This window comes from Serpula lacrymans, assembly GCF_000218685.1.
Source record: "Serpula lacrymans var. lacrymans S7.9 unplaced genomic scaffold SERLAscaffold_18, whole genome shotgun sequence".
Lineage (NCBI taxonomy): Eukaryota > Fungi > Basidiomycota > Agaricomycetes > Boletales > Serpulaceae > Serpula > Serpula lacrymans.
Window position 1 is genome coordinate 44,825 of NW_006763307.1, and position 24,475 is coordinate 69,299.

The 24,475-nt window shown below is 47.9% G+C and overlaps 13 protein-coding genes across 13 annotated transcripts; 6 read left to right on the forward strand and 7 right to left on the reverse strand.

Annotated features, from left to right (window-relative positions):
• Nucleotides 1-224: 224 nt before the first annotated feature.
• Nucleotides 225-475, reverse strand: SERLADRAFT_402963 (uncharacterized protein; the record flags this gene model as incomplete). The annotated part of the gene is made up of 2 exons (XM_007324066.1): nt 225-266; nt 332-475. Coding segments are annotated over 2 exons (186 nt in total), but the record flags the coding sequence as incomplete, so codon positions are not given.
• Nucleotides 476-2,088: 1,613 nt separating this feature from the next.
• On the forward strand, nt 2,089-4,065 carry SERLADRAFT_479943 (uncharacterized protein; the record flags this gene model as incomplete). The annotated part of the gene is made up of 12 exons (XM_007324067.1): nt 2,089-2,269; nt 2,335-2,375; nt 2,438-2,523; nt 2,581-2,691; nt 2,748-2,833; nt 2,889-2,941; nt 3,000-3,054; nt 3,111-3,165; nt 3,217-3,252; nt 3,309-3,517; nt 3,577-3,770; nt 3,829-4,065. The coding sequence occupies 12 exons, from the start codon at nt 2,170-2,172 to the stop codon at nt 3,871-3,873; spliced, it is 1,071 nt and encodes a 356-aa protein (XP_007324129.1).
• A 337-nt stretch (nt 4,066-4,402) lies between these two features.
• Nucleotides 4,403-6,602, forward strand: SERLADRAFT_479944 (uncharacterized protein; the record flags this gene model as incomplete). The annotated part of the gene is made up of 12 exons (XM_007324068.1): nt 4,403-4,796; nt 4,851-4,891; nt 4,952-5,037; nt 5,093-5,203; nt 5,258-5,343; nt 5,405-5,457; nt 5,507-5,561; nt 5,620-5,674; nt 5,732-5,840; nt 5,891-6,029; nt 6,091-6,284; nt 6,349-6,602. 12 exons carry the CDS (start codon nt 4,697-4,699, stop codon nt 6,391-6,393), a joined length of 1,074 nt encoding a protein of 357 aa, XP_007324130.1.
• SERLADRAFT_479946 (uncharacterized protein) lies at nt 6,561-9,673 on the forward strand (the record flags this gene model as incomplete). The annotated part of the gene is made up of 7 exons (XM_007324069.1): nt 6,561-6,865; nt 6,930-6,969; nt 7,022-7,425; nt 7,499-7,899; nt 7,971-8,293; nt 8,348-8,459; nt 8,513-9,673. The coding sequence occupies 7 exons, from the start codon at nt 6,863-6,865 to the stop codon at nt 8,805-8,807; spliced, it is 1,578 nt and encodes a 525-aa protein (XP_007324131.1).
• A 795-nt stretch (nt 9,674-10,468) lies between these two features.
• On the reverse strand, nt 10,469-11,275 carry SERLADRAFT_402971 (uncharacterized protein; the record flags this gene model as incomplete). The annotated part of the gene is made up of 4 exons (XM_007324070.1): nt 10,469-10,587; nt 10,645-10,800; nt 10,856-10,902; nt 10,958-11,275. Coding segments are annotated over 3 exons (241 nt in total), but the record flags the coding sequence as incomplete, so codon positions are not given.
• A 915-nt stretch (nt 11,276-12,190) lies between these two features.
• SERLADRAFT_402972 (uncharacterized protein) lies at nt 12,191-12,650 on the forward strand (the record flags this gene model as incomplete). The annotated part of the gene is made up of 4 exons (XM_007324071.1): nt 12,191-12,230; nt 12,286-12,391; nt 12,450-12,558; nt 12,618-12,650. Coding segments are annotated over 3 exons (236 nt in total), but the record flags the coding sequence as incomplete, so codon positions are not given.
• Nucleotides 12,651-14,796: 2,146 nt separating this feature from the next.
• On the forward strand, nt 14,797-14,952 carry SERLADRAFT_374663 (uncharacterized protein; the record flags this gene model as incomplete). Its single annotated transcript, XM_007324072.1, has 1 exon — nt 14,797-14,952. The coding sequence occupies one exon, from the start codon at nt 14,797-14,799 to the stop codon at nt 14,950-14,952; it is 156 nt and encodes a 51-aa protein (XP_007324134.1).
• On the reverse strand, nt 14,949-15,767 carry SERLADRAFT_443461 (uncharacterized protein; the record flags this gene model as incomplete). Its single annotated transcript, XM_007324073.1, has 5 exons — nt 14,949-15,126; nt 15,181-15,300; nt 15,353-15,385; nt 15,442-15,672; nt 15,751-15,767. The coding sequence occupies 5 exons, from the start codon at nt 15,765-15,767 to the stop codon at nt 14,949-14,951; spliced, it is 579 nt and encodes a 192-aa protein (XP_007324135.1).
• Nucleotides 15,768-16,196: 429 nt separating this feature from the next.
• Nucleotides 16,197-17,167, reverse strand: SERLADRAFT_352934 (uncharacterized protein; the record flags this gene model as incomplete). The annotated part of the gene is made up of 4 exons (XM_007324074.1): nt 16,197-16,436; nt 16,503-16,586; nt 16,654-16,910; nt 16,987-17,167. The coding sequence occupies 4 exons, from the start codon at nt 17,165-17,167 to the stop codon at nt 16,197-16,199; spliced, it is 762 nt and encodes a 253-aa protein (XP_007324136.1).
• A 2,235-nt stretch (nt 17,168-19,402) lies between these two features.
• SERLADRAFT_402983 (uncharacterized protein) lies at nt 19,403-19,958 on the forward strand (the record flags this gene model as incomplete). The annotated part of the gene is made up of 2 exons (XM_007324075.1): nt 19,403-19,881; nt 19,919-19,958. A coding segment is annotated over one exon (157 nt), but the record flags the coding sequence as incomplete, so codon positions are not given.
• SERLADRAFT_353000 (uncharacterized protein) lies at nt 19,945-21,600 on the reverse strand (the record flags this gene model as incomplete). Its single annotated transcript, XM_007324076.1, has 7 exons — nt 19,945-19,983; nt 20,158-20,386; nt 20,513-20,580; nt 20,664-20,728; nt 20,953-21,194; nt 21,328-21,384; nt 21,437-21,600. The coding sequence occupies 7 exons, from the start codon at nt 21,598-21,600 to the stop codon at nt 19,945-19,947; spliced, it is 864 nt and encodes a 287-aa protein (XP_007324138.1).
• A 430-nt stretch (nt 21,601-22,030) lies between these two features.
• SERLADRAFT_402992 (uncharacterized protein) lies at nt 22,031-22,689 on the reverse strand (the record flags this gene model as incomplete). The annotated part of the gene is made up of 2 exons (XM_007324077.1): nt 22,031-22,379; nt 22,434-22,689. The coding sequence occupies one exon, from the start codon at nt 22,629-22,631 to the stop codon at nt 22,470-22,472; it is 162 nt and encodes a 53-aa protein (XP_007324139.1).
• A 1,032-nt stretch (nt 22,690-23,721) lies between these two features.
• On the reverse strand, nt 23,722-24,432 carry SERLADRAFT_402995 (uncharacterized protein; the record flags this gene model as incomplete). The annotated part of the gene is made up of 2 exons (XM_007324078.1): nt 23,722-24,246; nt 24,378-24,432. The coding sequence occupies one exon, from the start codon at nt 24,178-24,180 to the stop codon at nt 23,773-23,775; it is 408 nt and encodes a 135-aa protein (XP_007324140.1).
• Between the last annotated feature and the right edge of the window lie 43 nt (nt 24,433-24,475).

Sequence of the window (24,475 nt, forward strand, 5' to 3'; positions counted from 1 at the left end):
TACTGATGTTCGGGATTTACCGCAGAGATACTTGCACAGGTTAGGCGCCAATTTGACTCAGATACAGAATTTAAACCTTCAAGTTCAGGTTCACTCCGTTCGTACTTGAAAAATTCAGAACGAACCAAAAGCAAAACCAATTGATGGATATTAAAGAACAACTTGTGGTGCACGATAGCGTGGTTCGAACAGAATACAATTGATGCGAAGTCAGCTCGTTCAAACTAATTTTCATCAAAATGCTGTTTTTTCAAGGTATGCACTCTCTGCCTTTGTTATGACCGCACTTCCTACAACAGTTTACAGTCATCGAAGCACTGTGTTTGATCACCTCGAAATTACCACTCAGCCTATATGTGCGAGCCTCTTTCGATGAGCCTGAGTTGACACCTGAGCACACAAGACCCGCATCAAGGAACAGTTCGACCGGATTGGCATGGAAGCGAAGATATCTGTGTTTGTTGGTCTTGTTGCTCTATTCAAATAATTATGACATCTGATTTGCTCTGATGTGACCAGCATGATATATCGTTGTCCACGTTTCCTATGGCACAGACTTTATGCTGGCGGTGTCAACGCAAAATCCGGTGCGACCTTTGATCGTGTTGTTTTGGGCCTAATCTAAGGATGTGACAGTTGTACTTACCATGGCAGGAATTAATTTTTACAGTTTGACTCCACCCCAAGTGTCGTCCCTGCATGTTTGTGCATGCTCCACGTTCCGAAAAGATTGACCTATATCCATATCCTCTTACATCCATGTCTCCGACTTGGGGTGACCGTCTATCGCTGATACGCGGCTTATGCACCAGATCGAAACCTTCTTTTTCAGCCAAGTCTGACAAGATTCCCAGATACCTCTGTCCCTTGCTCTCGCTCTACGATACCTGACAGACGGATAGTTGGCCGTATTTGTCTGTTCAAGCGCGGTCAGTCCCCTGTATCAATCTTATGTCTGTTTTGATTAGTTCGGCGTATCATTTTACCCTGCCCCACCCCCGTGTTTCCGTAAAAGACCATATAATTTATGCATTATTGCTAATCTATTTGATTAGTTAATAGATTTTTTCATACCGACAAGGCCCCAGGAACCAGTATCGTCAACGCAAAGGATCATCAGATCGGGCCTCCTCTATATGCTGACACTATTTTCCAAGGAGTTTCCGAGGAGATCGTGGCAAGTGTCATCGCTGAATTCGATGTGCGATACCGGCAAGCACCATTATATCCAGCACACAATGTCTCATATTCCTCAGTTGACAGTCTTCTACCTGTGCGCCCCCATACTATTTCTGATGTTTGACTCCTGCCATTGGTATCCACTGGCGTCCATTGTGCACACCCTACTCCGCGCCACTGGCAGAACTTTTGGCTGGCATCGAGCTGTTATTACGAGAACCATGTCTGCTATGTGTGTTCTGGAATTATCTTCTGATCCACTGGATACAGTACGACGGTTGCCTTCCATTGACCATTTCTAGCCTAGGCTAGTATTTTCTGCGCCCTTCTGAATCAACAATGTGCAGAGTTGCGTAAACGCAGGCGCAAGCGCTTGCAAACGTTATTCTCCCCCAATCTGTACCAGCGTCACTTGTATAAATTTAACCGTCTAAGCACCCAACGCAAGATAATGAAATTGATACGTCTCATTGGTTTAGCCGGTCCCCAGATATAAAAATATAGATCGTCGAACTTTCTATTGATTACAGATACTCCGAAGTTTTGTCGATCCCCGCAACGACGAGTGGTATGCCATGAGATAAACCGTACTCGTGATGAGGCTGGCCAACGTGGAACTCTGGACTATCCGACCCCCAAGTGTTACTCGGAATGGATTTCTTAGAGAGGAATGGCACCAGTATTCAAGCCTAGTATATGCTGATAATACTCCAAGTTGATGCGTTTTTCTGCTGCAGAACGTGTTGGCTGGTTGCGATTCGAGATTTTAGACAGTGTTCCTTATGGTTATGTTCTCCAACGATGGTGCTCGCAATACTATCATATAGAATCCCATATGCCCTTCTCTGATCTCGGCCCGAACCCGATTGCTATCCTTTTCGTCGATGGGATAAATACTTTCGTTGCTTTGGACATGCCTGAGATATTCTCGTCTTCTCGAAACCACCCCCATCTTACAACTCTCCAACGTCCCCCTCCGAACAGTACACCATGTCCCCAATTGTCAAAGTTGAGTTTGACCCTAAGAACATGCCATTCCGCCGGCTGGGTCCCAGTGGTTTGCGAGTGCCGGTGTTCTCATTGGGTGGTTGTACGTCGTCCCAATCTTTAACTCACAGCATATATTCGAAGAACTCAAAAGAATACACAATCTAGGGTTGACTCTAGGAGGAACGGTTCTCGGCGATCCCGTAAAGGTCAGACATACGTATCATACATCAGCGCAATATCGAATTTATCTCTTTGTCTGAATATCCAGGAAATCATTAAAGTTGCATTCGATAATGGGATAAACATGTTCGACACCGCCGAAGCGTACGCCAAGGGTAAGTCGGAGGAGGAAATGTAAGTAGATATCAGACATGCCTCCCTCGACCGAGTTTACCTAATACCGAACTTCAGGGGTCGAGTGATCAAAGAACTCGGTCTTCGTCGCACTGACCTTGTTATCACAACAAAACTCTTCTGGGGTCTGCGTGGGGGTCCTAATGACGGTGGTCTGTCGAGGAAACAGTAAGTATACATATCAATATGAGATCCCAACCTTGCATAAACTGACATGGCACCAGCATCATCGAGGGAACGAAGGAATGTCTCGAGCGGCTCGGACTTGACTACGTCGATGTCATTTTCGCTCATCGTCCTGACGTATCGGGTATGGCTTTCTTGCCCTGGTCCCTCGTATGATCTTTGACGATGGGCTTGTCTAGTCCCTATGGATGAAGTTGTTCGCGCATTCAACTGGGTAATCGAGAAGGGCTGGGCAAGTCTACTCAAAAGCCTTCAGCGGAAAATCAAACTCATCCCTTTTTCCTTTTCAGGCGTTCTACTGGGCTACCTCGGAGTGGTCCGCATATGAGATCGAAGAGGCTCACCGTGCGTTGGGGATTATATCGAATTTCGAGATGATCCCTGCTGACGCCCATACCTAGACGTTGCTAATAAACTAGGCCTACAAGGTCCCATCGCGGAACAATGCCAACACAAGTGATACATCTCTTTTTGCTTTACTTGAATTTCTTGCTGAATACTAAACAGCATGTTCCACCGCGAACGCCCTGAGAAGGAGTATCAGTCAGTAGTTTCGCTTTCATATACACTTACCGGTACCAACCTACTTGTATCTGCAGCGGTTTATACAAAAAATACGATTTGGGCACAACCGTATTCTCCGCTCTCGCCAGTGGCTTCCTCACTGGCAAGTACAACAACGGTATTCCGGATGACTCGCGGTTCGCGATGCACGCCATGTTCAAGAACACCGTGGACAGCCTCGAGAGGGAGGAGGGTCTGACGAAGATCCGGAAAGTAAAGGAACTGAGCAAACTCGCAGAAACCGGTGGGTCATTATTTATGTGTGGCCTATAGAGGAGTAAAGCTGACTCGGTTCCATTACAGAGCTCGGGTGCACGGTCACCCATTTGGCTTTGGCATGGATTGCCAAAAACCCCAACACCAGTACCGTTATCCTCGGAGCTTCGAAACCAGAACAAGTTCTTGACAATTTGAAAGCTCTCGAAGTCATCCCTAAACTTACACCTGAGGTGATGGACAAGATTGAGGCAATACTTGAAAACAAGCCCGCAGCTCCCGTATGTTCTATCGAGTGATAGGTTTTATTCATGGTAACTCATTGTGCGATCCTCACAGCCTACTTTCGGAAGGCCGGCTTTGGATAGCTATGGTCGTTTGTAATGCATATTTGCCCATAAGGCCTGAGCATCTGCGGGGCGGAGGTGGGTAAGATGGAATGACACAGGATAAGCAGCAGATAAAAGTCAACTGTACCATATTAGCATAATCTTGCAAGTTTGCGTAACAAGCACGGAGAAGTGTCATGGTGTGGATTTTACCTCTGTGATGGTTGACAAACTGTAACGGGGCGACAAGGAACCCCGCGCTCTATTGAACACTGGATGAGTGATTCATCCGCGAAAAAGGAGTTTCGGAGGATAAGCCATAGTGGTCATATGTTCAGTGTAATACACGAACCTTGCGGAAAAGGGGAGACAGGGTGTCAAAAGAAGTCAGAGAAGAAAGCACCAATGTATAGGCGTTTCCCACCGCGACAGGTCAGTTGCCCATGCCCATGATCTTTGCTCCAGCTGCAATCATTCTGTTACAAATAAACGATATGATAGCACCAGAGATGTCGACCAGAGGATTGGCAGATTGATATGAGTCGTGATAGTATATCACGCATATTGAAGGATTTCCAAGTGGGCTAACGTCGGACAATCTTATCTACTCACAATGACGCAAATAGCTCGATCGCCATTGGCTCCTATTCCCCGGTGACGTAAAGCACAAAGTCAGAACATCGCTCTTCATCGAAAATACACATTGTGCTTAGTGTGGAGACTTGCTGACTTGCTGACTGTCGGACCGACCCACCATATAGACCTTGCTTAGCGATACGATTTTCCTACGATTTTCCTGCCATTTATATAGCTCGAGAATATCACTCACACATCCCTCATTTTCCCTTGGACTTTGACTTAACAACTTATCAAACACCATGTCGCAAGTTGTGAAGACCGCATTTGACCCCAAGAACATGCCCTTCCGCCGTTTGGGCCCCAGTGGCCTGCGGGTGCCTGTGTTCTCTCTTGGAGGGTGTAAGTGGTATCTGCGATGGGGAGATGATGATATCTGATGGGTTATAATCATAGGGCTAACCCTGGGAGGCACTGTCATCGGAGATCCCGTCAAGGTCAGCTTCCCCTATGAATGAAACCGGAGGGTCAACACACTTACCTCGCCATCAATTCAGGAAATCATCAAGGTCGCTTTCGAAAATGGTATCAACATGTTTGATACCGCAGAGGGATATGCCCAAGGTCGATCGGAGATTGAGATGTTAGTCCTTCCTTTTGATGTATATTGCTCTGTGATTCCAATGCAGTTAACACAGGGGTCGGGTGATAAAGGAGCTCGGATATCGTCGCACTGATCTTGTCATTACCACGAAGCTGTTCTTTGGTACCCGAAAAGGACCAAACGACACCGGTTTGTCCAGAAAACAGTACGCAAAAGCTCTTTTTATGTAGAAACTGGCATTTACTGACGATCTTGGAAGCATCATCGAAGGTACTCAAGAATCACTTGAGCGAATGGGACTTGACTACGTCGATGTGTTGTTCGCTCACCGTCCCGATTATTCAAGTACGCAACATCGAAGTTCAGTGGTATCGATTAGATTGCTGATTTCAATCCGTGTAACTAGCCCCCATGGAGGAGGTTGTTCGTGCTTTCAACTATGTTATTGAGAAGGGTTGGGTATGTGCTGCGTTATCATGGTGCTATGATGTACTCACTTTCACATCAGGCTTTCTACTGGGCAACGTCAGAGTGGTCAGCTCGCGACATCGAGGAAGCTTATCGTTGAGTTCTATCCTCCTGTACAAGGTTGATCATCGTTCTCACTTTTGTCTTTCCTAGACGTGGCCGAAAAGCTGAACTTGATTCCTCCCATCGCAGAGCAATGCCAGCACCAGTGCGTATCTCTTTGAGCAACTGTGTGTTATCGAAAGTAACCATTGTTGCAATTTAGCATGTTGCACCGAGAACGCCCCGAGAAGGAATATGCACCCATTTACAGGAAGTACGGAGTAGGCACCACGGTCTGGTCTGCTTTGGCTAGTGGCCTGCTGACGGGAAAAGTAATCGTCTTGACTATTCTTTTCAGTCTAGCGCTGACCATGCCCCATAGTACAACAACGGCATTCCACCTGACTCTCGTTTCGCTGCTCACTCAGACTTCTTCAAGGACACCTTGAACAGTCTGACACAAGAAGAAGGGCAGGCGAAGATCCAGAAGGTTAAAGATCTGACCACATTGGCTGAAACTGGTGTGTATATGTGTGTGATATGACCGCGGCGGTTGACTCATAGTATCGCTACTTCCACTAGAACTTGGTTGTTCGGTCACCCACTTGGCTTTGGCATGGGTGGCTAAAAACCCGAACACCAGTACAGTGATCTTGGGAGCGTCGAAGCCCGAACAAGTAGTCGACAACTTGAAAGCCCTGGAAGTTATTCCAAAACTGACGCCAGATATCTTGGACAAGATCGAGGCCATCCTACAAAACAAGCCAGCACCTGCGGTAAGTCCAATCCTCCGCTCACAATTGACTTCAAACAAGGAGGTACTAATCGTGGTGACCACAGGCTACGTTTGGCCGTCCAGCTTTGGATGCCTATGGGCGTTTGTAGATTGCACACCAAATATTATCTTTGCGCTATTTATGTTAACGAGTATCTGTACCAATACATGAAAATACTGTGATATACATACGATCAAAGTTGTGCTGTATGCAAGCGCATGTTTAAGGTTGTTTCATAGTACTCGTTTTGAGCAGTCGGTTTGACTATGTGTAATCAGTATACTTCCTCGCCAAAGTGCAATGAAAACATAGACAGGTCGTCACGCATGTCCTCTTATGTCGTTCTCTTGAGCCTGTGTCAAATCAACAAAGACGAGCGAGTATGTGTGGAATAGCTATGTTGTAGTGGTTGAGTAGAGACAGCAAAACGTGGCGATACGCGTCTTTCAGCGCCACATTTTCTAGATATTGGCCCAACCACGTCGACCGTCCATTTCGCTGCGGTAACCACATACCAAAGCTAACGAGACCATTTCTTCTCTGGACAAACGACATAGACATACATAAACGCTCTTAGAATGGTAAGAATTTGGTTTGCGCAATAAAGTACTCATGTTGACCAGCTGACGACGAATGCGACGCCAGGTTGTTCTCGCTGCTTCAATCTGTACAAAGGGCGGAAAGGGTACTCATTTTCTTTATATAATATCTTACAGTTAATTTGACGATTTCTCTAGCCGTCCTTTCTCGTCAATTCCACCCAATGACACGAGCCAGGATCGAGTCTCTATTGGCCTCATTCCCCAAAGTCATCCCTACAAACAGCCAGCATACAATCGCTGAAACGTCCGATGTTCGCTTCGTATACCAGCCCCTCGAAGACCTCTACATATTGCTCATCACCAACAAGGCTTCCAATATCTTGCAGGACATCGAGACTTTGCATCTTTTTGCTCGCGTAGTATCTGATATGTGCAGGAGTGCCGACGAGCGCGAGATTCAGCGAAACTCTTTCGAGCTGTTGAGTGCTTTCGACGAGATCGTGAGCTTGGGGTATAGAGAGCAAGTTAACTTGATGCAAGTTCGGAGTGTACTGGAGATGGAGTCTCACGAAGAGAAGATCCAAGATATCATCGCCAGGGTGAGTTGACTTTCATCTCTGTCACCAAGCTTAGTTTCACCTCTTATACTGACATGAATCTATGCCTCATTAGAACAAAGAAGCAGAAGCGAAAGAAGAGCTCAAGCGCCGTGCTCGCCAATTGGAGATGCAACGCAGGGAACAACAAAAACGCGCAGCTGCAGGCGGCGGTGGAAGCTCCTACTTGGGTGGAGGCGTCACAGGCTATTCAGCCCTCCCACAACGCTTTGAAGCCCCCGAGGCTCCTGCCGCGCGTACTGCGTCCCCCGCACCGGCGTCTTCCACTCGCGGTCCAGCGTTCAAGGGTAGCGGAATGAAGCTTGGTAGTAAAAAGACAAAACAGGCAGAATTGATAGATGCTCTAGGTGGAGAAGCGTTATCCGTTGAAGAAATATCTGCTCCCCCTACACCTGCTTTGGAAGTAGCTGCACCCAAGGACACGAGAGGCAGTCTGCCTTCTATAAATGCTGAGAGGTCGGTGACGCTAGATGCATCGTTCATTTTATTTTGTCCAGATCATTGACAAGGGATTAACTCGCATATAGCGTGCATGTTGTTATCAAGGAGCAGATTTCACTCTCGCTAATGCGCGAGGGCGGACTCAAGTCAATGGAACTGAAGGGTGACATGAACTTGCAAGTGTCAGATCCTTCGCTCGCACACATCAAGCTCGCCTTGGCACCACCGACCACCGACTTCGGGTCCGATCTGCAATTCAAGCAGCATCCACACGTAGCGAAATTCATCCCAGGGCAAGAAAAGATTGTCGCCCTGAAAGACCCCTCACGCGCCTTCCCTGTTGGCCAGGCGCTGGCAGTCTTGAAATGGAGGTATGCAGGCAAAGACGAAAGCTATGTCCCACTTTCAAGTGAGTAAACGCAGCCGCTTCTCATCCGCGTTGTGACTTACCGCTAGTCGTCAGTAAATTGCTGGCCATCGCCCTCCAATGACGGGACGTGTGAAGTGAACATTGAGTATGAGCTCGAGAATGAAAATGTCACTCTGCACGACGTGATTATTTCAATTCCTCTTCCGTAAGTTTGATCCCCTTGGTGTGATTGCACGCCGATGATTGACCGTCCTGCAGAGCTGGTTCGTACCCAACTGTTCCCGCACAATCTGGGGCATGGACAATCAATTCGTCCACTCATTCACTGGACTGGACCATCCCCTTGATCACCCCTGAGGATCGCTCTGGATCATTCGAGTTCACAGTCGGTGGAGACGACATCAGCACCTTCTTCCCCGTCAAGGTCTCGTTCGTTGGTCAGGGCAGTATAGCTGGCGTCAGCGTCGCATCGGTCAACCGTGTGGATAACGGAGAAGAGGCAGTTTTCTCCACAGACTCGGTCATCAACACTGAGGAATATCTCGTAATTTGAGAAAAGACTATTGATTGATAACAGAGATATCCACTATAGTTTCGATAAAATGTCCCAGTCCGAGTCTAGTTTATTAAGATCTGAGCAAAAAAAAAAAAGAGAATACTATCAATGCCTAGAGTTATACGATAAGGGAATATTCGTTAGAAATGTGAGGCTTCCTGGTAGATTGTTCATAAAGTTCGCATTAAAATTATCCATGTATCATTTCAGATACATCGACCCCATTCCCATCCTCAAAACGTCTACTTTTGTTCCATTGTTCTTTTTGTGACTGCCGCTACTGGCGGGAGATGGCAAAGGAGGCGGCAGAACACTCATACGCTTCGCTCTGCGATCAACAGATGAAGTTTGTGGGGAACGCGAGCTTCGACGTATCTGACCCAATTCGTCAGGGCTGCCATTACCAGTAGCCTGGGGCCTAAGAAGATCGGGCCTGAGCGACTGAGACTGCGAAAAATCCATTGCGGGAGAAACAACCCCTCCATGCGCAGGAATCATCGTCGACATCCGTGACATCCGTGGTGAAGCGGACATAAACATGCTGGGAACGATAGGGACAGCGCTGAGAGTCTGGGGAACTATCCTGAGCTTGTTTTTGCCTCTGGTGTCCGGAATGGCGGTATGTTCTGGGTCTAAAAGCTTTTGCAAGGCGAGTAGGGTTAGGAAAGCGTCGTTCCCTGAATTGTGCAGAGCACATTGGACGTCGATCCCGAGCGAATGCAGTAATCCTCCCAATCCCAAAGTAGATCCCGGCAACCGCGGTTTTCCCGCCTTCGGGTCCTGCATGATGTCCCTTTGACCAGAATTGAAGAGCATTCGCTCAAATACTGCCGTATCGACGATCAGGACGTTATGCGGTAGCTCTATGGCACAACATGAGCGAAATGAAGGTTGACTATATGCGGAGTCACGTACTGATCTTCATCTCTTCCAAGCGCTGCAAGTCTGCATTGATACCGTGGCCCACGAGGACAAGATTATTGGAACTAGTCTCCGAGTCTGGACTGACGAGACTACTGTAGCACATGTCAGTGCATCATGCTCCGATTACCAAAAGTAAATTGGGTACCTGATGACAGCCTGTATCACTTGCGGTAACCTACTTTTGCCTATCACTTGACTTTCGCCAAACTGTCAGTACACTATCAGTACTCTTCCATGCATCTTCCGGAACAAAGAATGCGTACAGCATACTACGACAAAAAAGGACGCTATCAGATTCAAATTCCCCGTAGATGATAAACAATCAACGAACATGCCAGGGGTACGTGGGACAGTGCTTGTTATGCACTTTGTCGACATACTCAGATATGATATAATGCCCCTTTCTGCGATAGCACGGGATCAGAAAGGAGATTGAAAATATAACAAGGCACACAGACCGATAGTTTGTTTCTGCTACCGGAGGCCAAGCTCCCATTCTAGTACATCTTCAGTGATCATGTGCGGAACCAAAAAAAATAAAAGGACCGACGCTTCTAGATGACCACAACGCATGGCCGCGTAGCCCCATTCCAAGCACGAAGTGGTGTTCCTCTCTGACCATTCAAAGTCGATCGACAAGAATGTCTTATCCCTTTTTGCCCACAGCTCGCGGATAGCTTTTGGCTCTCCAGACTTGACGCGTTGTTTAAATGCGGCCAGTACGACTGCCGGGAGGGAAGAATGTATTTTCTTGTAGGTCGACCAGTCGTGAACCTTGCGCAGATGTCTCTGGGTAGTCTCGAATGGATGCACTTTGAGCATGTTATCCACTGTCGGCAAGGTTTCACCAAATCTGCATATATATAAACACTTAGGGCTATCCGAATTGTGTGCCGAATGAAATACATACCTGGTCTTGATCATTTTCAAAAAAGCACCTATGGAGGTCATACGAGTGACAATATGTGGACGTCCAGTCCAAGCATCGGTCACAGTGATGACAGGCCACGAGAAACCCAAGAATTCTTCAAATGTTTCAAAGAGAGGTCCCCATGAACGATCATACCTGACATCCGCTACTGAGACTTGTTGCCAGCGGATGAGTTCGTTTAATGACTCACCACTGGACATTATGCAACTGGAAATGGCCCATGTATGCTGAGTAGACCTGCAAATACAGTTAATAACTCTGCACCTTCAAAACCATACATGCGATTACGAACCGACTGCAGATCATACTCCCATCCCTGGGGGTCTACCAATTCAAAGTTAGACATGACTTCGCCGCGTTAGCCAAGAAACGTGTTCCGCCAAGAGACCGACGGCAAAGACGGACAGAAATGCGGAAAGAAAAGGCAAGAATAACGAGAAGACCAAGAGGAAAGAAGGAAACGAGGCAAATGTGCTGTTTGCTTTGGTGGCACGAATGGCACAGAACCCGAAGAGACTCGGACTTGACCCACACTTGAGCTCAGCACACGAATCGTGGCAAGAGCACTAAACCAATTTCGGCTTTGATCTCAATAGGCTCTGAGCCTAAATTTATCACGCCATGTCTGCTCTCCTCACTGCAAACCACGATGTTTGTCGCCAGTGCAGACACCGACCAGCACTAAAACATTGAGGAACATGGTGTCAAACCGACAGGCTGGCGTCAAAGGCGGAAAGAAAGAAGATGGTCAGGGCTGTCTAATAAAAGTCATTGCTAAAAACTCATATTGCCACCGACCGCGGGAGGTCAAATTTATGACACTGACAGGCAGAAGAAAAGGATGTTTTGCAAAATAATACTGGATACAGGACGTAGTTATGCATTGCATGGACAGTGATAATTGATAACAACAAAACTTGATAAAGAAATCGAAGAAACAATCTGTAAGGGCAATATATGAGAAACAAGAACTGAAATAATTCAAATTGAGAAGGTCAGAGACTTGAATGGTTCCCGAAGGAAAAACGTCCAGAGTGCAGGGCACATCGCGATTGTTTGCAAAGTTTTGCATCCCGAACAGATAAACGTGAAGGTAGTACTCACTCTAAGATTCTCACCAAACCAGCGCTGATACGAAGGCCTTAATTTGGAAATCCACTGCAAGAAGAGAAGTCAGTATTAGACTCGAAAATCCACGGCAAATTTTGAAACAGAAAACAGTCAGTAGGTTTATCGCGTTCTTCTCATTACCCTTAGGGCATCGAAGTGAGCTGAGTTAACGAAAATCTTATCATCACATAAAAATTGGTATAGAAGAAAGTCATGAAGCAAAAGAACGGCAGTACAAAAAACTCACCATGTGACTTCAACCACGAAATAGCATACACCCAGCGCCATACAGCGAAACCAGAGCCACGGTCAAGGGCAGCACTAGTTGCCACACGCGCCCTTTTGTACCCCATCACAGAACCGGCCCTAAACACATACACAGTGGCTGACCCAATTGAGCTCAGCTGTATAGGACACTGAAATTAGGTTTCCACGCTCTCCAACCCGCACCAAAGGTAAGCATCGCCCAAGCCGTCTATCCCATTCACCACCGCTGAACAGACCGTGAAGATGCAAATCTTCGTCAAGACCCTTACGGGGAAGACCATCACCCTCGAGGTGGAGTCTTCCGACACCATCGACAACGTCAAGGCTAAAATCCAGGACAAGGAAGGGTGTGTGAGGTCTTAAGTTTGAGTGAACTCGGCTCATACAAATCATATGGGACTTTAGTATTCCTCCCGATCAACAACGACTCATCTTTGCTGGAAAACAGCTTGAGGATGGCCGCACTCTTAGCGACTACAACATCCAGAAGGAGTCTACTCTTCACTTGGTCCTCCGGTGCGCATTTTCAAAAACTTCATTTGACCTGCTCTCTTGGCTGACTCGGTATGCCGTAGTCTCCGTGGAGGTATCATTGAGCCTTCGCTGAAGGTCCTTGCTTCCAAATACAACTGCGACAAGCAGATCTGCCGAAAATGCTACGCCCGTCTCCCTCCTCGTGCTACCAACTGCCGGAAGAGAGGATGCGGACACTCTTCGCAACTCCGCCCGTACGTCTTATGTCCACTTTACAAATTTGCATCCAATTCACTGACTTCAACATCTCAAATCTTTAGCAAGAAGAAGTTGAAGTAGTGTACTCGCTTCTTACGGTGTCCTGTGTTACGCCGGAGATGGATGCTATGCTCGAAGCAGGGACGTTCATATGTATTTCATTTGCCTATGTGCAGCACATGACAATTACATGGTTTCCATCATCTTACACATCCTGTTCATGAGCTGAATTATTCCTCTTTGTGCCCGATTCCGTTCTTGGAAAATTAGGTCCCGAACATGTGCTATCACCATCGTCAGATAAACTTGGTCATCTGAGGTTCAAAAGATCTGGCGAGATGAAGACATTACGAACTGCTTTCATATTCATGTTTTGCGGAACTAACCCGTTACCCGTTCGTCTTCATGCGATCTACACTGACGTCCCTGGAGGTTAGTCAAACCTTGTCATATCAGTTCTATCCGAAAAACTAGGTATGCATCAATATCACGACGTACGAGAGACTTCTGAAAGCTTCTTCATGGATTTCTCAATACGCTGGGAATTCGAAGCTCGACCCAAAATCCCACTCTTCCTCAAGGTCAACGGCAATTGCGGGGATTTTTCACGTAAAAATAAGATCATTTTTCCCCCGAGTTTGTCACCGTTTTCTCCGGGCGTTCGCAAAAAATCAAGATCGCTATCAGCAGACCGTGGTACGAAGCCCCGGACCACTTTTTGGTCCTTTATCGCGTTTCCTTCTCGTAAGTCAAGTAATACGAACCACGGTTGAAAGATAACGTGTCTCCCGTTCAAAATAGAGAATGCTCGTGACATTGTTCTTATCAATCCCTTTCCTCAACGTCGTGATGCCAAGTTTTACTGACCGGCGAGACCCGCAGAGATGCCATCTCGATAGACCTGGAATGATAACCAGAACGGTTCATGTACATAGTTCACAAAATCACACATAGCCAACTGACGCCCTTTCGCCGCCGCCGTCACCGCTCTAACAACAATAACGACAACAACAAGAACGTGTTGTTGCTCGAGTATCATCCCCTCTTCTCTCTATCACAATCTCCTTGGCAAAAAGGGTGCGGAGAAGTTGGAGAAAACGTTGGGCGTGTACGAAGTCCATCAACGGACGTGAGTTGTTCCGGTGAATCGAGGTTGCAGGTTCTGAAATTCTTGTTTAGCACCCCGACGGCGCCCTCGCCTCCTTTTTATTATTATAGATGTGCGTTATCCATATTGGAAGATGGGCGCACTAATAATTCATGCGGTTCGAAGGTGTCAGTTCCCATGCCCACCGTGACTCAACTGAGTGCGATATATTTGGCTTACCAGTGAAAAGACTAACATCGCCGGAAGTTGAACAATGGGACTGTCTCTGTGGGTTCGGGGGCTAACTTTGGTGTGTGTCGACGAAACGCGAGGTATAAACTGTTCCAAAGTATAAAGTATCTTAGGGGCGTGTAGGTCTAGGGGGATTATTTCCATATACGGAAAGATCTCAGGACGCTATTTTTTCACAAGTCCTTTGGATGAACTTTGTGAGATTGAGATTCTATGTATATATTCATCTGAACTGGACTGATCATGCCAACTCGCCCAAAAACTTGGGACAAAAGCGAGACTTCGACATGTACTTAGACTATACCCATACTAGAATTTGAGCCCATGAGTAATTAATTCGCTTCTAGCCTGAATGTTCTCAACAATCGAGTCAATCATATCACGCAACAATCACAATAAATGACGCAACATCTAATTCACCAACTCGTACGTATTGCAGTTTGATAAAACCCTCACTCGATTACTATTCCTTCAGAACAGTCACGATACATGCAACAACAACACTCGACTGGCAACTCCTACGTTACATGCAAAAGAATGGACAGATTCAGCGGGCACAGTGAAGAACCATTAAATCAAGTGAGGGTAGTAATTAAACATAATAACGCTAAGAAGTGCAGCCTCAAAGGTGATGTGCGCAAGTCCCACAGGGTGGATTGGATATGTACTGTCCAAAGTTCAATATGTCCATGCTCAACGGGAAAAAAGGGAAGCCAAGGTATATCAAAGCGTCTGCTTCACCAAAAACAGGAAAAACTCGTGAAAAGGCCGGAAAGAAGATACCCATGAACCGCTCAAAAAGAAGAAGTGCGCATACGCGTTTTCAATCAACTTTTTAGAAGATTGCAGCAGCTCCGACAACGGCGGACAGGAGAACAACAGCGGCAGATCCAGAGCTGAATCCGAATTTCACAGAGGAGGCAGCATTGAAGCTACTCGGCGAGGCGGAACCACTGGCAGTCGTCGTGGTGCCAGAAGCGGATGCAGACGTAGCAGAGCTTGCAGGGGCAGTTCTATTATAGGAATATAAGAGGGGACAAATAAAGATGAAACACTTCATAACTTACGTAGTGGCAGACACGGATCCAGAGGCCGTTGATGCAGCGGACGAGGTGGACGTAGTAGACGCGACAGTAGCCGAGGCGACTGCGAAATCACCGGTGGTGTCGTAGATTTCGTTGATGTTACTGCAACAAATTATCAGCACGATGTTTTGAAGAGCTAGAAATCCCGCTTTACCCATTTTCAATTGCCTCAATGGTATAACCATCACTACACAAGTATGTAAAAAAAAAAAAGCCAGACTTCAAATCAAACAACGATCTTACCCAACGGGTACAATGGGTAGTTCAAGGGTCAAAGTACCCAAAGAGGACTGCACATTGTTTGCGATGGCAAATGTGTTGTGGAACAGAGTGTTGACCAATTCCAAGGTGAATGTAGAGGGATCACCTGTCGTCGTCGTCCAGGTGATGGTAGCCGTACCTCCTGAAGACAGGTTGGTAGGGGTGTTGAGGGTAAGAGCCGAAACGGCAATGGGGAGCGCAAGGGCAAGGGCACTGGATGGTTCAAAAAAGAAAAAAGAAAAATCAACATCAAGCACGCCTTGAGACCAAAGACTGCAATCAACGACATACCTGAGTTTGGCGAACATTTTTAATCGTTAAGAGGTATATGGATGAGACTAAGGAAACAAACAACGACGCGACGAGAGAGAGAGAGAATAGAAACGAACTGAGAAAGTTGGGGAACTATTGTCAAACACGCTGTTCTTATATGGAGTTGCAAATATAGCAGCATTCCCACGCGGCAACATCGTCCAATGCACACCGTGCGATGCCGTTATGGCGAACACGAGGATTTCCGGAGAATCAGCTTCCTTTCTCATGCGTGTCTTACATTCATTCCACTTATCCAACCTTCTTAAATGATAGACTGTATACCTACTCGGAACCATACTATTTTCTCGACATCGTGCCAGGTATATCTTTTTGTTGACGTCCAACCATGCTCTCTAGTATACACAAATGGCACTTACTGACCCAAGTACAAGCCATTACTCAACACCCTGTCCCCTGGATTCTCAGTCGGATCTTGCAATTATAGCATCGGCTAATAAATCTGCATGCAGGATCATCATTTGAATACACCCATCGTGCGACACAAACTTCCTTGTATTAATGTTAGCACGTACCTCATCAAACGGCCTTGTATCGTTGAAACAGCTCTCCCAAACCTCGTTGACAGCACGCTCAGCAGCAGCCTCGTCAGGGCACGATGGATTTACCCGTACAGAAAGTACTGCTCTCCGTCGTACGCAAGCCTGCACGTGAAAAGTAAATACAATAGAAGTCCTTTCACAGCTAACCAGATAAAGACTAGAGCGCACCTGATGTTGTTTTGAGAACGCGACAAACCCCCTGCCGAGCTCACGCATAAACCTGCAGTCGCCGCTTAAACTATTTGCGCGTATCTTGTTCGGCGTTTGCAGAATCGAGGATGAGTGCAGGAACAAGAATGTTGTTACTCGGGAGACTGACCTCACTACATGCATGGTGTCTCAAATTATACCAATCGACGTTGAACTTGCAGTGATCATACATGTGTATCAGTTCGTGGGTTAGGGTATCTTCCATGTGTTTCTTATCCATGAAATGACCCTGACAAAGAATTATAGCGCCGGCAGGATGGAATCCGCCCGAACGTGTCATGTCGCAAGGCGCACATGCGATATTCGACGGAGACACAGGGCATCCAGACATTTTAAGATGCTTCAGCATGAATACCACTGACGGACCTGCAGCCATCATTGAGCTTGTCTTTGCGACTACCACATGCGTCCATGGTCAAAGTATGGTAGTGAGACTACTCACTATAATTCATAAGCTCATTCTTCCATTTCTCGCAATTACGGAATTTCTGGCCTTCCGCACTACGTGAACGTTCCTCAGCAGTCAGTCCGATTCCAGTTATGGAGGCAGCTGTCCTGAGCCATCTCTTGAATGCACGGGACTCTGACGGGTCAATGGGGGGAGCTGAAGAAGCGGGGTCCATGGGTAGCGCTGAACCCACGTCAAGTATATTCAGACGAAAAAATGTTGACGCATTCCCACGCCTATCTTTCCCTCTTACTCCCGAGTGCATTATACCCTCAAGAGACGCCAACTGACAGCAATGCATTGAATTGAAGTACCTCAAGGGGCAACAACGGACATGGAACGGGCCCAAGTGGTATCAGCGCTGTCAACAGCTATTAATTATTCGTAAAAGCAGTGGTGTGTACTTTGCATCATATTTGCATGATAACGCTCTTCAAGTCAGCAATCTAATAGCGGGCCCAATGCGGGCTTAGACCGAATAACTTGCGTCAAGACTTCAAACCTACCATCATGCAGGGTCAACCACATCAGACGTCGTTCATGTAAGCTCCACTCAATTGATCTTTCATCTGATTATCCCCTGTTGTCCTTGAGATCTCAGTGTTGGCAACTATCTTTACAGCGGCGCAATGGCTCTTTCATATTTTACCGGTGAGTAATGAAAGGCTTATTAGAAGACCTGCATCGTGTCATCGGAGGGGGCGACTACCGTCTGTTATTCTTGGTCCCGGCGCTCAAGCACCCAAAGGCAATCCAATACGTACATTGATCCTTCCAGTTACACAGGATAAACTATGCACGAATATCATAAATCCGCTTATTTACGTCTTCCTCTGGTCTCGACCTCGATTACCCAGTTCCCTCGCCCCGGACGCTGCGGACTGCGCCTAATTCTCAAAATAATCTCCTCAAGGCCAGAACCTGCGCTGAAACATCTTGTCAGCAATATTTAAAGTTCGAACCAACTTGATAATCATAATCATATATTCGTGATGCGACCATTATCTATCTCTTGACATTGGAGCCAGTCGAATTTGCACGACCCTGTTTCCCTGCTCTTTCCCTTCCGCACCTCTCGGGCCTCTTCTCTCTCATCTAATCTGTTACAATCACAGAGATACAGATAAAGGACGTTAGGGCGGCTCTTGTACGGCCAATTATACCCTGCTATATCTTCCGAAACCCCAGATACAGGGATAAACACGGTCACATATCAAAGATCTCAGTGTCTACAAGCGCATCACTCTCGTTCGAACAGCCCGCTCGGTTGCTCAGCAAAGCAGTACAGTCTATCAAGAAAAAAGGCCCCTGTCCTGGATGCAGTTCCCCCGAAGCTTCCCTATGACACAGGTTTTTTGCAAAAAACCGAAGATTATTCCTTCCGATCCTATTATTCATTGGGCCTTTTTGAGAGCAAGCGCTGCCAACCTTAACTTGGTTAAATTTGCTTATGGGATTGTCCTTCTCTCCTTTTGTGGCGGTACGGCATGTCACCTGGGCAGCTGTTCGCTATATCGTCCAATACTACATCGGGCTTGCGTCTTAAACTATGTCACCCAACCTCGTACTCGAAAAAGAGTGTCTTGGCATCGACCCATGAGTCAGGGATCGGGATCACCCGTATTTTTCTGTCCCCATCTTTCTCTCGTATCGAACACGCCACCCCTCCAAAGCCACAGTTGAGGATTTCGACGCCCGACCGGCCTACTTCTTTATTTATTTTTTCGTACTCAAGATATCGAAATCCCTCCACGGCTCGCGTCTAAAACCGAACCCAAACTCTCGTTCTTCGCTACCGCAACGCCATCTCTCATCCTAGCCAGATTAATAGACATGGGCCCGGGGATGCAGGTCCCGTTGTCCCCGTATGGCGTGTTACAGCCCACCTCCGCTCAGACCGTTTTTTCCCTTCCCTTTCCCCTCGGCACACCCCACCCCACAGAGCGACATACTGCCCCTCTTCTCAATACGTCCCTTCGCACGATCGCCCGCTCGGTCTCTTTCCCCCCCCCCCCCCCACTCGCCAGTCTCGGGGGGCGGATAGCTTTAAGAATAAACCGTTGCTTATATTCCACATTCGAGAAACTCTCTCTCCATTTGGGAGGTGTTGTCCGAACGCGCATACGGCGACTGGTGCTGCGCCGTGACCTGTTACTTTTTTATTTGTTCTTTTCTTTCTTTCTTTTTTAATTTCTTTTTCATTTTTTTTTTTAAATTTTCTACAACTGCGACGATAAAATAGATCATCCCTACCCTTCAACGCTCAATCTGCCAATCTGGATAGACGAAAAGAGGTACACACTGGTATAAAGGCGATGCTGACAGATGCTGACGACCCTGTCTATGGACCTCTCGGGAATACCGGGCTTTAGCGATCTTGTCAATGCTATTCCGCCTAAGCGGCGTGTAGGGTGGTTATCACATCATCGACAACGGGCAGATACACAGATACAGATACACCGATGGGCACAGCAAGACATCAAAAATAAAGAAAGGAAGAAAGAAAGAAAGAAAGGAAAAGGGAAGAAAACGTGGTCCGTCACGCTCTCGTGGACGAGAAGATAAGAGCAGAAATAGATAGCTGTTTTTGTTCACAAGTTTACCACATAATAGAAGCTGATTGGGACGAGGTACAGGTACAAACAAAGCATGGAAGAGAGATTAAAAGAAATCAATCACGAGCATAAAAATTCCCTCCGGTATAGTCACCGATATCAGTTTCTTTTCAGGTTGACACAGGAAAAAAACAGAGAAAAGAGGAAAGGGAGGGAGAGAGATATTATTAATATTAAAAAAAGATTTTTGATCAGGACGTCAAGTCATTTGTATAACCAACTTCTTTCCGACGGGTACAGCAGATAGCATTATCCACTATCACTGGACGTATTATCCAAACGAGGTCCCCAAGCCCTTATAATAACACCCGCTTCCGTTGGTTCAGCCGTCGCTGCGTTAGAGTTTGGCGGGGTTGGTCCACTTGGGCTTACGTTTCTACAGGAGAGATATCGTCAACTCACTTCCGTTCAACGTCCATCTAGGGCTTATCAAGCTCACCTCCAAGAACGCAGTCAATCCCTCCTGAAGCCAAAATCCAAGCCAAAAAGAAACAAGGGCATCAGTTAACATGATGGCCGGGGGGTGGTAGGTGCCTTGAAAAAAGAAAACAAGAAGAGAGAAGAAAAGCAAACGTGCCTTGATATTCGCGCCGTGATACACTCGTTTACTCACGAGACCCAAAGCGTGCGTGTGCACGGCGTCCTCGAAGTGGTGCTTCTGTGCCAGCATCAGTCCCTCCTTCGAGCTCTGCACCGAATCGGGAGAGTTTTGCGTTATTTGCGTCGCTAGTCCTATCGCGGTTTTGACTACCTCCGATGTGGGGACTACGAAGTTGACGCTGTAAGGCGGGGTGCGGAAGGAAGTTGATGAGGGGGATTGACGTCGTGAATTTGTGATTGGGGCATCGAGTGATTAGTGATGGTTACCTCCTAAAGTCGCGATGATGGGGGGAGGGGGAACTCACAAACGGAACCTATCTCTAGCTTCAACAGCTGTGATGGTCTTTCCCAAAAATAACATCTCAGAAGCAAGCTAGAGGGCAAGAAACACCATAGTGGTTGTTTTTTTCTCAGTGAGCGGGTATACTCTGCGTCTCCCGCTGACGCTGTAAATACCTGATGCCCCGCAACTTTCGCGATCCTGGGAATCACTGTGCGAGAAGAAGGAGAAGCGTGAGTCTCTCTCTATAGATATGCGCCAAGATGCCAATGCCGAGGTTCGAGAAACCAAAAAGAGACAGAAGTACACATCTGAGCGCCACACGCACACGCACACGCACACACGAAAAGTCTAGGACGACTCCGAGTCTCATGCGGGAATCCAATGTAAAACACTTATGGGAGGTGTGTGCAGAAAAGAAAGCAAAGAAAGCAAAGAAGAAGAAGAAACGCGATTCGTACGCACCTCCTTGAGCGGCCACGACGCCACGCTTAACTTCAGGAAGCGCAAAGTGGGCGTCTTCACTAGCGACGACGATATCGCAGTTGAGGATCATTTCGACGCCTCCACCATAGGCCCCGCCGTTAACGGCCGCAATGATCGGCTTGACCGAGGTGTGCCGCCTGGAGATGGAACCAAAGCCGTGCACGGAGGCAGCCAAATCCTCTTGTTCTGTAGAACGACCGCTCTTCTGATTTTGGTACCATCTGGAAAAGAGAGGTAGGGGTGTGGGATGATAAATTTTATTATGACGAGTTTGTTTTGTTATTTTTAATATTTGGAATGATGTTCAGGGGGTGGGTGAATGAAGGAGGAAGAGAGATGAAATCAGACACGTACGCTTTGAGGTCGGCGCCCGCACAGAAGGCGCGACCTTCGCCCGTCACGATTGCGACCCTTGGAAAAGAGGACCATTAGCGAAAGAGCAAAGACGAGTTGATTGAGCCACCAGAGGCTGGGTTCGTCGTCAAACCAGTTGAGAAGGGCACCTATGTCGTTGTTCATGGTGGGGGTCATGGCATTGAGCTGGATTGGACGGGTGAGGGTGAGGAGCATGACATGTTCTGCGGGGAAGGAGACGTTGAGCTCATCAGAATGTTGAGGCGGCTGCATTGGAAGGAGTGATGGACGGTTGCGAACGCGGGGAAGGGGAGAGATAGCTACCGGCTACTCGGCAGATGGGCTGCCGAGATGAGAAGGATGCCGGGTTGTGCCGCGTGGACCAAGGTCGAGGAGAGAATAGATAAGGAGATACGAATTTTCCGCTTGGACCGAGCGCTCCGAGCGTTGAGGACGGGTGTGACTGTTGATCGCATCGATGGCTTGTGACGAGATGTGTTGTTTTTTGCAGGATCAGGACTAAAGAGATGTGTTTCGGGACCAAAAGTGGCAAGTTCAATATCGGGATGAGGTTCCGACGATCATGCTGTCCGATACTTCTTCTTCCCCACACAGGGTCAGCGGAACAAGGAGGTCAGAGTCCGAACATGTTGCATGCGTTTCAGCGTTCAAAAAACTGGGCGGGTCAGCACGGACCGAAAGGAGCACAGAGAGCAATGACGAATGATGACGATAATGCTGTGATCATAGTAGACAATACAAAGACAGAGCAGTGCTTCCCAAATATCTGCGCGGTAACTAGTGTGCGCCCAAGATCTCCCTCCGCCGGCACTACGGCCCATTAACGTCTGCTCCTCCTCCTCCTCTTCCTCCTCTCCGGACAGCGTACAGTGGGTGACAGGGAACCCGATGTGGTCGAGTCCGTGCAGCAGTAATAGCATGCATGGAAGCACGCGGGGATATGTTGTATGGTGGTACAGTGCGACAAAACAATGCGATCGATGGGATTAATCGTGACAACATGAGCGACGACGAGTAACATAAGCTCGATTCTGCAGAAGGAGGGTGTAAGCAGGGGATGGAGATGAAGGGAAGGAGAGACGGACGAGCACGGAATAAATACAAGGTGAGGGTGGGTTGAATCATCCGCTACGGAAGGGGCAGCTTGGGGAGTGGCTTCCCCTCCAGCCGCAGTGGCAGCACTGGGGGGCACTGGGGTTGACAAAGGCGTCTGCGTCGTCTGTCGAGTTGTGGGTGGGGGTGGCACCGGTGGAGGAGTGGGAGAGAGACGATGTGGAGGGCATGGTGGGCTGTGGATGAGGATGTAGTGTAGCTGCTAGCTGGAGAAAAGAGAGCGAGATGCTCCACCTTTTAAGTGTTTGGCCGGTCGCCTTCCGTTATCGGCCTGTGGTGAAAGGCAGACGCTCCGAAGAAAAGAGAGCATCTTGTGGCGTCAAAAGAGGTCTCGTGTGTGTTCCCAATCGGGAAGGTCAATAAAGGCTGGATTGGTGCCAAACCTTGACTCGCACTAAAAGATTTCGCTGGATCTGGCCCGATAAGGCTCTCGACGATTCTGTGCCTTTGTGCCCTTGGTCCGCTCCCTGGGCTCGTCCCTGCCCGCTATGGCCCATCGATATCTGTCCACCCACATTGGCACATCTCCTCCACCGCTGATTCAGCCAACAGCGGAACCAAATCACCACAGATCCTCAATCATCCTTCTCGCCTGTCAACGTGCATCACCTCTGTGCACTGCGTCTGGGCTAAGCCGCCTCTTCCCTAGCACTACAAAGCAACCTTGATCATTCATCTATTTCTCTTGCCGCTCGCCACCATCTACTCCCTCTGTCAAACCAACACTTGCCTCTTGCCAACTGACACGCCATTCTACAGCTTGGATCAGCACGCTCACATACGCTTCATCCTTATTTGTCCATCCCATCCCAACACAGCGTCTCACTTCGATCCCATGAAAACGCCACTCTACCAACAGATACCAGATCTCGTTCCTAAATCTCAGCATCACTCAACTAATACAGATGGTCCCATACCGGCATCACGCTCTCACCACAACACATCCTTCCTGGGCACAGCCCCCAAATGGGTCTGTGGCACCCGACTCTTCTCCTCATTTGACTTCTCCAAGACACACCCAACAAGGTTCCGGTACTATCGGCCTCCACTCCTTGCATTGGGGCCCTAGACGCCAGATACACTTCTGCCGGCCATCGTGCGTTTCTCTCCTGTCCAATATTCCCGGAATAGACCTCTGCCATGACCTTCGCCATCTCAGTCACCAGACTCGCCTGCGCCCAACACACAACTTTCGAAAAAAAGATAACGCGCAGACATGATGTAAAAAACACGAGGTAGCACACCATGAACAACTTGTCGTACTCCTTCATTTCCAATCCACACGTCTGACCCCAACAGCGCCCTCTCTCATCATCCCTTCACACCGCCTCCCTTCCTCTTCGGCATATCACCATACCACTCGGGAACTTCGTGAGCTTTCGGTACAGCCTTCTTTCGCAGTTCCTTGATCTCTCTCTCCAGCTCAATCTCCTGCTGCTTCCGCCTCTCCTCTCTCAACCGCTCCATCTCCTCCTCCTTTCTCTTCATCATCTCATCAAATCTCTCCCTCTCTTTCGCCCGCTGTTCAGTGCTGAATTCAATTTGTCCTGCAGGCAAAATAGGAACAATTTGCTCTTTACGGCATGCCAACGAAGCTTCCTGAGCTATGTGCAGTGCCTTGAAATCAGGGACAGGAAGAGGCTGCGCATGCACCTTGGCAGCGCGCTTCTCCTCCGTAACCGCCAGCTTCTGCTCAAACTCTGTCCTCCTAGCTTCCATCCGTGCATCTACCCGAAACGTAAACGCAGTTGGTTTCGTTGGGTTTGTTGGAGGTAACGTCACCGTCTTTGTATGTACGCGCGCGCGCGCGCAAGGGGACGTAACACAGACATGTTTGAATAGGAGACAGGGCGTGATGATGAAAGGTTTTCACGTTAGCGCACTTAAGACGCGCAGTCCGTTAATGAATCACGTACCGGTTTCTCGAACATGGGCATTACTCCAGCTCTAGACGACGGGCCAGGCCTCTCATGAGCGCGACTGGAAACACCTTTCCCCCTCGCCTCGGGATGAG